This window comes from Equus caballus, chromosome 12, assembly GCF_041296265.1.
Source record: "Equus caballus isolate H_3958 breed thoroughbred chromosome 12, TB-T2T, whole genome shotgun sequence".
NCBI lineage: Eukaryota > Metazoa > Chordata > Mammalia > Perissodactyla > Equidae > Equus > Equus caballus.
The window spans coordinates 13,189,540-13,205,131 of record NC_091695.1 but is presented as its reverse complement, the minus strand read 5'-3'; the positions used below and the strand labels follow the sequence as shown (position 1 = coordinate 13,205,131).

The following is a 15,592-nucleotide window of genomic DNA, read 5'->3' as shown; positions in this document are numbered from 1 at the left end:
AAAATATGCCAACATCTATGAGTGATAATGTCTACATTGTACTATTACATATCCAGCTGCAAATGAAAACCTTATTTTTGCTACGCCACTGCCTTTTGACACTCAATAATTATATCACAAAATATTATACCGCTTATGAGAAAATATAGCTATTTCCAAGTAAGGGAATAGCTGAAAATAGAGAGTATCAGCATTTTTTCAAGGTCTAATGGTGATTCCAAGGTTCAAATCAGAGAAGCATTTAGACAGATGAAACCTTGGCTCAGCTGTGTCTTCTTAGTAAAGGCTCTGAGGGCTGCTATCATCTGCTGAGCTTTCTAGAAGGCCTACACCCCTCAATCTACAAGTAGCACCCTGTATTTCATCATCCTGAGGCTTCCAAAGCTTGCTAAATTCCCAAGACTGTATGGTAGCTAGCAAGGCCTGAATTTGTATTTTAGATCTAGCATAGTCAAGATTTTCTGAGGATGCTCATTTACCTATAATTTGAGTGAAGTTTTCCCTGTGATTTTTGCAGAAGCCTGTATTGTCCTATGCAATTATTGAGGCCTGCTTAATCCTCATGTCTGTAATAGAAGCAGAACCAGTATAAATATTGTGAGAATAGGAGATTTATGTTCTAATCTCATGAAAACTCCTCTTTTTACTAATTCTACTCATTTCACTAATTTAATAATTCTGAAACCATACTGATTAGAAGGATTGGGCAATGTAACTTCCAGCAATAACAAGTTAACAGCAAGATCTGAAACAATCCAACCTTTTCAATTTGCCATTCATACACATCTCATTTTACCATATTTAACTGTCAAAAAAGAGTGCATCAAAAGTATGCTTATTTTTAACAGACGCATACAACTTAAAGAAAAAAGGATACACAAAATTTCATAGGTCATTTTATCCATATGAGTGACTTAAGATTCTTCTAGTTAAGTCACATTCCACCTTTGATATCTTCTAATTAGCTAAAACATTGAGATAGAAGTTGAACACTTCTTATCATATTTTATGTTAGGAAGTATGGGAATGAGAGAGGAGGAGAATATTGGTTAATATAACTCCCAATAAATTCACATCAAAGCAAAAGATAAAAACACTCATAAGTCCTGTAGACTTGGTTTCAGCTACTGGTCACACACTCATAGCAGGCACATAGCACTTCCTTTTTTCTGTAACCCTACTCCATATTCCCTTTAACCTCAGCTAACATCTAGGTTGTTTTGTTTTCTTGTCTTATGAAGTGATCCAAATCTGAATTCCTCAAGTATGGATGCCATTAGTAGTTCCTTCTATTTGAAACTGTTATAGATTTCTATTAAATTTTAAATGATGTATATGAGAGTTCTAAAATGTGTCCCAGAGGCTCCTCTGCATTCCAGGAACACTCTCTACTAGACTTATTGCATAGAAACAATCAAATGTTACCTTTGTGTTCAAGAACAATCACCCCAACAAGTAGGGAAACTCCATTTTGCCTGTTGACTAAGTAGCATGAGTGTCTCAAGGTGACCAAGTAGCAGTCTTGCCATCTGGTTCAATGGAACCATTTATGTGTTCCCTGTTGTAAGAATTACTTTTTCTTTTCTTTCTTTTCATTCTTTCTCTCTTCTTTCCTTCCTTCCTCACTTCCTCCCTTCCTTCCTCCCTCCCTTTCTTTCTTTCTTTCTTTCTTTTTTGTGGAACAAAGACCAGCAAAATTTTTGTTAGTGAAACATTAAGAATAATAGTGAGAGATGCTACCTCCTTTTCCACCCTTTGATTCCCTGACTCGAAATCCTGGATATGGGGAAAAAATTCTTCACAGACATAATACTGGTTTAAAGCATGTACTGCACTCTGGAGAACATGATCCCAGCCCCAGAAATTGACGGCACCTAACTGGTGGCAAAATGGAGTCTTCAAAAAGTCTTTAAAATATTCAATCAAGTCACATCCTTTAGGATGATGGGCAATGATGTAAGACTAATGAATTTTTAAGCATAAGCACATTGTCACATTTCCTTTTCTGTGCAATGAGCTACCTGGTTTGAAGCAATGCTATGTGAAAGAATATGATGATGAATAAAGAATTCTATGACAGTAATTTTGACAAAAGAATTTTTGGCAAGAATGATAATGCATATCAAGAGAAAGTCATCTTCTAGTGAGAACAAAGTACTTATTCTTCCAGATAAATGAAGCCCAATGTAATCTATCTGTGAGAGGCTGGCTGGACCTGTAGGGAATATGCCATGTATGTGTGATGTTTGTATCCAGTATTGGCAGGTTTGGCACTGCAGATTGGCTGTGACCAGATCAGCCTTGGTGAGTGAAAGGCCATGTTACTGAGTCCATGCACATTCTCCATTCCTCCTACTGTTGTCATTTTAGCCTCATTGCAAAAGCTGGAAGTGTGTCCCTCTTTTTCAATTCTCTGGAGGGTTTAGCCAAGATTGATGCTACTCATTTATCAATTTCATGAAGCAATTTTCTAGTAAAACTATGAAGCTATCTGAATCTGGGTTTTCTTAATGGTCAGATTTTTTTGTTGATTTTAAATAACAGCTTAATGATGTTAGGAATGGAATTAGAAACATGAGTGGAGGCAAAGGAGAAATTTCTTAAGATAAGAGCAAATTTAAGAAAATCATGAAAATATGTGAAGGTACATAACAAAATTGGAGAACAGTGAATGGCCTTTCTTTGGACTCGTACATAGGGTACATCAATGAGATTAGTAAGAGAAAGTGCTGTCCTAATAATTTTCACCTGTTTATATAAATAATATATTTTTATATATTTCAAATATGCATACATATGTGCATTTCTAAAAAGGAAAAATAAATTTCCTATAACCAAAATTTTTAGCTCTTGTAAGCACAATTGTTTTCAGATGCTTATTTCTGAATCTGTTAGCCCGTCATACATTGCTTTTGGGACTCCTTCCCAGCCTTTCAGTACTAGAAATATTCTTGTGAATTGCCCAGATCAACTATTTCTGGTAAGGAAACTAAGCAACAGAGATGTTGGGTGAATCAAAGACTTAGAGCTAGTTGGCTAAGAATTGAGTCTAAAAACAGGCTTATTTTCTTTCCACGTTGTCCATTTAGAGAACGATATTGGATAATTTGATGAATATGTAACTATTAGTTAATAGAAGGTACTAGTTTTTTTCTCTTTCTGCCAAATATTCTTGGTTACACCAACACCACATTAAAAACAATGAAATTATTCTTTACCTCCTGAAATTTCCTTGTGCTCCATTTTCATCCCTCTTTTTCACTCCACTTCAAGCAATTGCTGATGTGGATTTTGTCACTATAGATTTGTTTGCTTTTTATACAATTTTTTACAAGTGGAATCATACAATATATTCTCATATGTGTCTCCTTCCACTTAACATAATTATTTTGAGATTCATGCATGTTGTTTCATGTTTCAATACATTATTCCTTACTAGTAATGAGTAGTGTTCCAGTGAATAGATATACCACAATTTGTGTAACCATTCATTTATTGATGGATATTTGAAGTGTTCCCAATTTTTCTGTTATTACAAATAAAACTGTTATAAACATTCATGTACAATTCATTATATGAACATATGATTCAAATTATCTTGCGTAAATACTCAAGAATGAAATAGTTGGATCATAGTGCAAGTATTAACATGTAATGTTACACATTAACATCCTTTAAGACTGTCAAATTGTTTTATAAAGTGTTTTTCAAAGCATTTTACATACCCAATAGTAGTGCATGTGAGTTTGGGTCCCACAAATTCTTCTTTAAGAAGCAGTTTTTTTTTAATTATTTTTGGCCATCTAATATGTGTGTCATAATTTCTCACTGTTGGTTTAATTCACATTTACCTAATAATTAATGATGCTAAGCACGTTCTTAAGCATAAATTGACATTTATATATCTTTTTTGGTGAGGTATTTTTTCAAATAATTTCCCCATTTTTATTGAGTTGTATGTTTTCTTATTTTGATAAGATTCTTTTTATTTTCTAGTGATACATTTTTTGTTAGATATATGGTTTGCAAATATTTTTGTTGGTCTATCTATCTATTTAACAATCTACCTACCTACCTATCTATCATCTACCTATATTACATAATAGTACATAATAGTAATATTAAATTATTCCACAAAAGTATATAACAATAATAATAAATGATTCCTGAAAAGAATTATCTCATTATATTCTGTTATCTTTTGCTATATAAACACTGTCTTAAAACTACATGGTTTAAAATAATGACCACTGGGTTATACTCTCTTCTTCTTCATGTTGACTAAGGTCACATGGTACTCAGCTAGACGTTGGGCTAGGTTATATGGTCTCTCATAACTGGCACCAAGATGATAATGGCTAGAAAGATGTCGCAACTGGACCCCTTCTCACTCCATGTAGTCTCAGAGCCTGTCACATAGTTTTTCCAGAAGGTTAGCTGGACTTTTTACATGGCAGCTCATGACTTTCAGGGACTATCTTCTTAAAGGCCAGACTCAGAAGTGATATACAATTTTTCTCCCAGTTTCTGTTGGTCTAAGCAGTTAAAGAACAACAAAAATTCAAAAGGATAATAAATAGGCACTCTGTATCTAAGAAAAGTGCGTATAGATGTGTACAGCCATCTTTAATCTGCCCAAACTATCATTGACCATTGTAGGACTCCAAATTTCATATTCCAGATTCTTTTATGAATACATTTTAACATTTTAATTAAATTGATGAGTATGTGATCTCTTTTTAGTTTTTGCTGTGGACATACTTAGTAAAGCCTTTGAATGAAGCAAGACTTGAACAGCATACTTATAGAAACAAGAGTGACAGATATTTCAATCTCAGGTCACTGTGAAAACATTAGCACTGGGATCTTTGGAAGTAGTCAAATCACACTATATATCAAGATGGTAGACCAAGGTTCAAGAAGTATGTACAATAATATTGCTATCTCTTGGAAAGTATTTAGAGAGGACATGAAAGTGAAATTTCCAGTATTTCTCAATTTGCAAATTACTAGTAAGGATAATTACACACTAAAGTTATTTGTAGAAAAACAGTGTAACTTAGCAATTTTAGAAAAAGTGTTATCCATGAAAACATATTTTAGTGAATCATACTTGTGCATATGAGCTATATTTGTAGAAAGAAATCCCCAAATCCAGTCTATTTCTACTCTTTGTTCATCACCCTTCACTTATAATAGTCTGAAGTACTTAACAATAAATACTTAGAAAGCAATTATCCTTACAAAACCCTGTTTTAGGGACTTTAGCGAATACAAAAAATAAACATTGATCTTATTCCTAAAGCCTTAAGTGTGGTAAAGAAATTCTTATATGAATAAAGTAAATACAATTTGAAATAGAGAGTACTAAATGTGGAGAATGTGATGGAGTCATAAAATCAATGAAATGTATGTGAATGACGTGGTCAGGGGATGAGAGTAAGAAAATGCTTGGTAATGAAGGTGGCCTTGAAAGTTAGCATTAATAGAACGTTTATAGTATTATTATTCATAATAGCAAAAAAGGATAAACAGTCCAAATATTCAACTGATAAATGGATTACCAAAATGTGTTATATCTATACATGAAATATTATTCAGCCATAATGATAAAAAAATTCTAACACTAGCAAACACACGGATAAAGCTTGAAAAAATACTGAGGGACAGAAGCTTGACACACAAAAGAATACATATTGTATGATTCTGTTTACATGAGAAGTACAGAATAGGCAAGCACATAGAATCAGAAAGTAGAATAGTGGCTGCCAGAAGCTGGAGAGAGGGGATAAAGAGAAGTAACCTCTAATAGACATGGGTTCCTTATAGGACTGATGAAAAATGTTCTGGAATTAGATAGTGGTGATGGCAATAGAACCTTGGAATATAATGAAACCCAATGAAGTATACACATTTAAGGGGTGAATTTATAGTATATGAATTATATTTCAAAAGATACCCCTGAAGTTTAATAATATTCATAAACATGGTCATAAAGAAGAAAGTTTCAAAAATGGCACAAACAAAATCAACAATAGAAAGGAGTTGGAAATGATTAAGTAAGGCTCTATTTGAGTTTCATTGGATGTCTGCTTTGACTAGAGAAGGAAGTAGCTGTGAAGCAATCATAAAAATGGTTTGAGGTTTTCTTCCTAACATAGACCAGTTAGGTGACAATAGTGAGGCAGTAAAGCTCACTCTTTACTAAAGTTGTCACTATATTTAGGGGGGAATATACAGAACCAGAAATATAATCAATGACATATTTACATAACACCAAAGCCTAATGGCAATATCTTCAGAGATTTAAGTCCCAAATGCACCTGGTAAAATGAAATGCCATCTGCTTACTGTTTAGCTACTGAAGACCTGTTCATCTCAGATAGGTTCACAAGTGTCCAAATTTAAAGCATATAAGGGAAAAAAATTACCTTTTTGGAAAATAAATGAGAGATTTGTAAATGAATCATTTTATGCCTGCTTACTCAATTTAATAAAAGTGCGATTTAATGGCCACAAATGATATTTTCTTCTCAGAACTGAAATAATTTGACTGAAACTATTAATATTCACAAAATAACATTTTAATCATTTTGTTTTTTTCTGGGTTTACTGGAAAGCCTTTATGCCTTTTAGCACTGGGAAGTGTATACATGTATTTAAGGATTTTTCTTGTTTTATTTCAAAAGTAATTCAGGCAACACACTACAAAAAACAACATGTGCAAATAACACCATGTGGACCATATGCCATATTTACTTAAGTCTAAAAAAGTGTATCCATCACCCTTGTTCCAATTCTCACATATCAACAAAGACATAGATTCATGCAAACACATGACACAACATACACACAGAAACACACACATGCACAAGGAAGAGAAGCCTATATATCTCAAAAGTGTTTATTGTCTCTCATACTCTTTCGATTTTGTAATATAAAATACTATTTGGAATCCAAAGAGATGCAAATTAATGTGTTAAATTCTGTTGCTTCAACTTCTTTTTAGCATACTTCTTTGACTGGTCAAGAGACTCATCCTTTGGCGCCAGACCACTCCACAAATACGTAGTGAGTTGTGGCAAAGTAATAGTACATTTCTAGAGATAAAGTCAATAATGTTTATTTCATGTCTCACAAAATACTAAAGACAACATAGATCAAGACCAGAAAAACAATTCTTTTCATGATTATTAGATAGTTATGTTCATTGTTTCTAGAATTAACACAAAACCTTTTAAATCAATCCTGCTTCTGAAGAACATAACAATGGTAATCATTTTTTGTGTCCATGTGAATATTTTCAAGCATAGAAAATGCTTAGCCCTATATCCTAAAACATGTTCTAACATTTGCATTTCTTCCATATCACTTTGAAGCCATAATGAGATATAAAATCATCCAAATCTCTTCTTTGAGATAAAGAAGGTAATGCTCAGAGAAATTAAAGAGCTTGTGGAAGTCACATACTTCATGAAAGACATCTAGATTTAGAGCAGATTTTTGCAATTCCTTATTCCAGATATTTTTTATTATTGTCTTATAGACTGTAATGCCTCTTTAAAGTGACACATGACTGACTAATTTTCAAGTATAAAAAGACAATTGAAGAAAGAACTTATGTTCTGCCTCATAGACATTTGTGGATGTCCAGAAGAGTTAAACATGCACCTATACTTTTCTTGATCATTTTCTCAAAACGTTAGACAAGAACAAAGAAGAATGAATAAAGGAAATTGCTCTTCCTTGGCTGACTTCATTTTCTTGGGAATTACCGATAACCCTGGGGTGAAAGTGACCCTATTTAGCATATTTCTTGATTTTTATCTTATTAATCTTCTGGTAAATCTTGGAATGATCATTTCAGTTAGAATAAATTCCCAGCTGCACACACCAGGGTCCTTTTTCCTCAGCCACCTTTCTTTCTGTGACCTCTGCTATTCCACAGCAATTGGGCTCAAGATGCTAGTGGACCTCTTTGCCAAGAACAAATCAATCCCCTTCTATCACTGTGCTCTGCAATTCTTGGTCTTCTGTGTCTTTGCAGATTCTGAGTGTCTACTGCTGGCAGTGATGTCCTTTGATTGGTACAAGGCCATTAACAACCCCTTACTCTATACAGTCAACATGTCCAGCAGGGTGTGCAACCTGTTCATGGCCAGGGTTTATCTGGTGGGAACGGCAGATTCTTTGATACACACAACATTAACATTCTGCTTATGGTTCTGTGGGTCAGACGAGACTAATCATTTCTTCTGTGATTTACCACCGCTTTTCACCCTTTCCTGCTCTGATATAAAGGTTAATGAGTTGGTACTATTCACCATTTTTGGCTTCATCAAACTGAGTACCATTTCAGGAGTTCTTATCTCTTATTGCTATATTATCCTGTCGGTCTTAAAGATCTGCTCTGCTGAAGGGAGGTTCAAAGCTTTCTCCACCTGCATCTCCCACATAACTGCTGTGGCAATTTTCCAGGGAACTATGCTCTTCATGTATTTCAGGCTGAGCTCTTCCTACTCCCTAGATGAAGACAAAATGTCATCATTGTTTTACACCCTTGTGATTCCTATGTTAAATCCTCTGATTTATAGCCTATGGAACAAAGACTTGAAAAAGGCCTTGCAAAGACTGGAAACTAAAAGATAGTTTTAAATATTTATATTACACATAGACATAAACATATATTGTGGTTGTTGTTTTTGTAAAATTATATGGCATGATACAAGGGAAACAAAGTTGTCTCAAATATTTTGGTTTAACAAAATGAGTATTTCTGTTAAAGCTCAAACATAATAATATCCAGTTTCCCAAATGTGTCATATTTTGTGATATGTCTAGAATTTATGTGTGGTGCTTCCTCCTTGTCAAAATTTTCCCTGACTTCTAATTTTGCCAAATAATTATTTATTTACTTTATTGTTCAAACATTAATTTTATTACACTAAAATTAATTGTTTATTTACTAAGTGAACTTTGAATTTTTATGTGCTTTGTATTCTGCGGTAAATCATATAGTTTCTATACCAATGAATCCTATAATCAAGTGGAAACAATTGACATTAATTGATAAGCACTCAATTCATAATAAGCCTCAAATAATATGGATTAAAAACTGGGGGCTTTATATCCCAAGAAAAATGTCTAAACCTAATTAAAAAAAGGCTTTGTTGGATGGAGATATTGAGTCTCAGATCTAAAAAGATGGAAGTTGTGAGAGGAAAAGATAGTAAGCAGAGGATCTGACAATTAGAGAGGCCTCAAGGTAAATGAGTCCATGACTCTTTAGATGTAAAGAAGTCATGGTTGCTATAACATGGATGAATCTTGAAGGGATAATGCTAAGTTAAGTCAGACAAAGAAGACAAAGATTCATGATCTCATTTATATGAGGAATATAAAAAAGTTGAATTCATAGAAACAGAAAGTAGATTCGTCATTGACAGGGGCTGGAGTTTGGGGGAAATGGGGAGATATTGTTCACATGGTACAAATTTTCTGTTATAAAATGAATACGTTCTAGGGATGTAATGTACAGATTGGCAACTATAGTTAAAAATAATTATTGTATAGGTGAAATTTGCTAAGAGGGTAGGTCTTAAATGTTCTCAACACAACAGAAAACTGGTAAATATGTGAAGTAATAGATTTCTTTATTAATCTATAGTGGTAATCACTTCATAAGTTATACGTATATTGAAACACCGTTTGTACACCTTAAACATACCCGATGTTATTTGTCAATTTTATCTCAATAAAGCTGGGAAAAAAGAAGAGGAAAATAATTCCAATTGGTTTGGTTACAAAGAGCCATGAATGGGCCTAGGTAAAGTACATCATTGTGCTGTAATTATCAACAATCTACTGCTTCAACACCTTCCAGGAAAATTTCCTTCCCTTCTTTCCCCTTTTCAGCTCTGATTAAACATCTTGTTTTGTATTTCACATACAACAATCTCCTTTAAGCATTGTTTTAATATCACCAGGTTTGTTAACTCACTGCCTCCAATATGAAGTTTAGAGATTCTTTTCTCAAGGACAGAGTTTTCTATCCAGCATCCAAAGCACTGCATAGAGTCTAGGACACAAAATGGGAAAACAAACAAATAAATAAAAAATTAAAAACACCAAAGAACATTTTTGTGTGCCTATTAGAAGTTGGTAACACAAAAAAATCAGAGTATGGCATGTGGCTTATATATTTACACAAACACACACATATATATAATAACTTTTAAGAAAGTGCATAAATGTTATGGATATTAAGGTCTATAATGACTGCGTATTAATCACACTAAAATTAAAGAGCATTTGTCTTCGTGCATTCCTATTTGTCTATTTCATCTGTCTCTGCTGTAGTTTCTGATGGTTAAAGCACTGAATCAACTTGTTGAGACAACATGGATATGGCCACATATTTGAAGGACCATATAAAACTCAAGGGCACTCTTAATTATCCATTACAATTGTTGAAACTAAAAGCCACTGAAAGTCTTAGATTTTCTAGCTGAAATTTTAAAATGCCTTTGTGAGAAAATATTTCAGAATGGAAGAAAAACTCAAGAAGATCCTCTGACTTTCAAGACAGCATTTGTGGGACACTGTTGACATACATAAATCAAATGAAAACATTATTGTTTCCCCTATAGGAATCAGTCCTCCTTTGCAGATAAAACCTTTGTTCTTGAATGAACCCAGATTAACATGAGGGTAAAACAGAATGCAGATATCTAGAGAAGAGGGAAAAAACCTAGGAACAATATTTTTTTTTGATAAAAGGCTTTAAGTGTTTCCACCTGTACCATATTTTCCCGATTAACACATATTATTTGGGAAATGTTACTTATGAGCACCGACATGGTAGAAAACATTTTTGAAATATGTTGCCCAAGAAAAAAATAGTGTCAGTGGATTGCTTCAAGAGAAGAGGGTGGCAGGGCAAGGAATAACAGCTGCAAAGAAAGACTCTATGGAGGGAACATGGCTGCTGTTTTGAGCACCATGGAGGCTGGAGCTGACAAAGGGGTAGAGGAGTGGGCTATGAAGTCCTAGAGTTAACCTCAGCCACATCATTCAGAGCTTAGTGGATCATTGTTAAGCTCTTGGGCTTTTACTTTGAATAAAATGGGATGCACTAGAAGGTTTCTAGAATAAAAGTTCATTTTTCTCCACTTTTGATTCAATTGTCTTGTTTTAATTTTTAAGATTTTAGTACCCTTCTGAAACCAAAACTGCACCGCAAAGTATATTCAAAAAATGATTGACTTCTGTACCTATCAGCACCCACTTCATTTTCTTGCTTTCCTATAGGTAACCCTTTTTATTCATTTTGACTTATTTTTCAATTTTTTAATCAAATATAACAAGATACACATACATATCTATAATTGCTTCATTTTCTTGCCCTATGTAAAGCATGCATTTATCTTTTCAATATTATGTTGATTTTTTCTTTTTAATATCATATTATGATGATCTCTGTATAGCATAGAAATCTTCCTCATTTCTAGAACAACTGTCACTATTACAAATATTTGGTGCCAACCTGTGTCTAATCTACATAATATTCCAGTGAATAACCTTGCACATGTATTTGGTATTTGTGTCAATATATATTTGGGACACTTTCTTAGAAGTGGGATTACTAGTTGCTGCAGTTTTGCTCGATATTGACAAATATCTCTCCATAGAAGTTCTATAATTTTTCATGACCATCAATATTATATTATAGTCCCTATTTCTCTTCACTTAGTCAAATTTTAGCATTTTTAAATCTTCATAAGTGATAAAAGGTATTTCTCATGAGTTTAAATTGAAAAAGACTCAGCTAGCTGGTATTCTGGCTCTCCATTTACATAAAAATTTGATTTTTTTTTCAAATTTGACAGTTTTTACATCTAAACCTCTACAATAAAATGATTACCAATTTTTGGTAGAATGAGGATTTTAACAATTTTGGGTTGAATCAAACCATCAATAAGCTGAAGGCTCATGGAAATCATTGGAAAACTCTCATTTAAAAATAAGAAAACTGACTCTCTAAAGAGGCCCAGAGAATTTAGATCACATAAGCAGGACTTGAGGTCCAAAATGGATATTCTGAATGTTTTCACCATTCCACAGAACTTCTGAAAATAATTTTATGCTATCAAAATGTTTGCAAAATAAGAATTAAACAAATTAAAGGAGGCTTTGTCAGTTTATGTTTTACACTAATTGGAATTATGTCTTCAAGCAAAGGCTATACTGTAAAACATTTTTGAAATTTATTTCAGCATTGAATCTTTTTGTAGATTATCACCATGGGCTTATAATACCGTGGAACACATTTCAGAAAATCTGTTCTAGGAGTATGTAATATCGGTGATGCTGGCACAGTAGAATTTGGCTGCATTTGAAACAAAAGTGGCCAGAAATAAGACCGGTGGTGGTTGTGATTTAAGCATCTTCTGATATGGCCAGAGTTCACTTCAGGCACAATAAAAATTACTATGACAAACATATAGTCTCATTTTTCTCTCTCATTCCTTTAAAGTATCTAAATTCCAAATGGGAAACAATTAAATTGAACCTGTAAGAGCCAGGTTCATTCTCCTCTCTCAGTAGTATTGAATCCTTAAGAAGAGACTTTGATACGTTTCAATACCTTGGCTGTAATATTGTGGCCGATCATGAAGTTATTCACAAAGATGCCATCATTTTAAGAATGATTATATAAAATTGAGATTTAAAGTTTCCTAAAAAGGTATGGTATATTATTTTAGTTTTTAACAGGTGAAAAATACAATCTTAGTAATAAGTCCTTATCAAGCAAAGGCCAATTTTGTTAAAATAAGCTTTATTCAAGATGGATGTATGGTTTTATTTATTTTCTTAAAGAAAGATATGCTGCTTATAAGTATTTGTGAGAAGTTATAGCTTTTTAAAGTTACGAAAATTTAGAACTTCAACAACGAAACAAGAAATGTGTTAAAAGATACTGTTGAAACAAATATTAAATTAAAATTAAACAAAAAATGCTAAAGGGCTTATTTTTATTTTAACTTTTCTTTTTTGGTTTGTTCCTGAGCTAACATCTGTTGCCAATCTTCCTCTATTTTGTATATGGGATGCTGCCACAGCATGGCTTAATGAGCCATATGTAGGTCCACACACAGGATCCAAACCTGTGAACCCCAGACAGACAAAGTGGAGTGAGCAAACTTCAAAACTATACCTCCTGGCCAGCCCCTATTTGAACTTTTTATTTTGATATTATTTCAGGATTACAGAAAAAATGCTTACACTTTACAAAGAATTTCTGTACGTCCCTCACCTTGATTTCCCAAATGTTAAGATTCTACCACATTTTTTCTTGAAGTGTTTGATAATCAGTAGAAGAGATGATGCCACTTTACTTGTATAGACTTATAAGAGTATATTTACTAAAAGTAATGACATTCTCTTAAATGACCATGGCACTGTTATAAAGATCAGTAAAATAACAGTGATATTGCATTATTATCTAATCTACAGACCTTATTCTGCTCTGAAGGTTGTGTCTCACTTGTTAAAATTTGAGTTGCTCTTTTAGTCTTTTTTTTTTTTTTTCAAAGATTGGCACCTGGGCTAACAACTGTTGCCAATCTTTTTTTTTTTTTCTGCTTTATCTCCCCCAACCTCCCCTGTACACAGTTGTATACCTTAGTTGCATGTCCTTCTAGTTGTGGGATGTGGGACGCCGCCTCAACGTGGCCTGACGTGTGGTGCCATGTCCGCACCCAGGATCCGAACCCTGGGCCGTTGCAGCGGAGCGCTCGAACTTAACCACTCGGCCACGGAGCCGGCCCGTCTTTTAGTCTTTTTAAGTGGTGTTTTCCACCAGTGTTGATGCCAATGTCGCTGTCAGGTCATCAGAACCAATAATTCTTTTCAGATTCATCTTAGTGGTAGTGTGTGTATGTGTGTGTGTGTGTGTGTGTGTGTATGTGTGTATTTTATAGACAATGTTAGTTACTTGCAGCTGCTTTATAGATCTAAAATAGATATGGTTGTTACCAGTAAAGGTTCATGAATTGCAACATTCAAGTTAAAGCTCTATGAAAAAGAGGATTGATTTTAAATGATCTATGAAAAAAAATTTAACCTACTATTTGTGATTGAATTTACTTCATTCTCAAGACTTTCAATATTAGTGGGAGTTATAGTTTTAATAATAGAAAATAAAATTAGAAAATTAATGTGTTCTCTGCATCAATATTAACATTTTAATGTTATAACATTAGAAAGCATGTTACTAATAGAATGTTAATGAAGAAAATTTAAATCCTGTTTTATAGTGCTGTTTCTTCCCTTTTTTTTTTTTGCATCCCAACTGTGAGGGCTTCCAGTTAGACCACAGGTCACTTGTTTTGTAGTAGAATACACCTTTTCCATAATTCTCTTCAAAGCATTTTTGACTTGCTCATTCCTCAGGCTGTATATTAAAGGATTTAGCATGAGAATTACCACAATATAGAAAACAGAAGCAATTTTTTCAGTATCCAGAGAATGCCTTGTTTTGGAGTGCATATACATGAAAATGATTGTACCATAAAATATAGTGATGGAAGTCACATAGGAAGCACAAGTAGAAAATGCCTTTTGTCTGCTTTCAGCTGAATTAATCCTCAAACCATTCTCTGTGTAGTTGAAAATTGTAAAATTATTCCATTTATTTGAAACATATACATACATATCTATACCTTTATCAAAGTTATCAGCTGTGTATAGTAATTGTCATTTATAAATTGTGCTCTCAAGTTCATCATAGAGTTGAGAATAAAACTGAGGTCTTTAGGCTTACAAAAGAAACGGAGAGGATATGCAAATACCTACCACTGTCTGTTATCCTTTTACATGTTGTTTAATCCTAAAAAACATCCCAAATTGAGTAACATTGTCCTCATTTAACTGATAAACTGATGAGAGCTCACGCATAGTTCAATGCCATATTTAGGAACTGAGCACATTTTTTGACTAAAAGGCATATGTTCTTTTCACTAGGCCAAATTGCCTGCTAAGTTCACTATGTCTTAAGCTGTGCCTTAATCAATAATGACCAACTTACCCAAGGTTTGCCTAGTGTAACTGCATATAATCCTTGTTACTGGCAAAAAGATCTTTCATGTTTGAATTATTTTGAGTACATTTGTTTCCATTGTATGAAGTCCCATGGGATTCGATCTCTGAATTAATTTTAATTAGATAACCTGAAAAAATATAATGAGGTCTCATAGGCATAAAGAAAAGCAGTTAACTTAAAGAGTTAGTCTTTCCAGAGCAAACCAGACATCCAGGCCAGTAGAAGGCCAGGTTAAATCCATGACATAGGTAAAGTGGAGATGTAGTACAATTCTCATAAATAAGGACAATTTGTTAAATGTGAATACGGAACAGTTTTATACTGTAATGATTTTTTCAAGAAATTAGCAAATCAAGAAGCAAGTATTTAAACTATGCATCTTTATTTTTCACATGAGATATTGTTAATGATGCCAGAGAATCCGGAACCGGGGATTTTGGAGGAGGGGAGAGTCTCAACTTTTGTCCATTTTCTCCTTGTAACTAGTTA

General features: G+C 33.5%; 1 protein-coding gene across 1 annotated transcript; it reads left to right on the top strand.

The window, feature by feature from the left end:
* The first annotated feature begins 7,719 nt into the window (after window positions 1-7,719).
* LOC138916783 (olfactory receptor 5W2-like) lies at window positions 7,720-8,649 on the top strand. The gene has a single exon (XM_070230398.1). The coding sequence runs from the start codon at window positions 7,723-7,725 to the stop codon at window positions 8,647-8,649; it is 927 nt and encodes a 308-aa protein (XP_070086499.1). The 5' UTR covers window positions 7,720-7,722.
* Window positions 8,650-15,592: the final 6,943 nt, after the last annotated feature.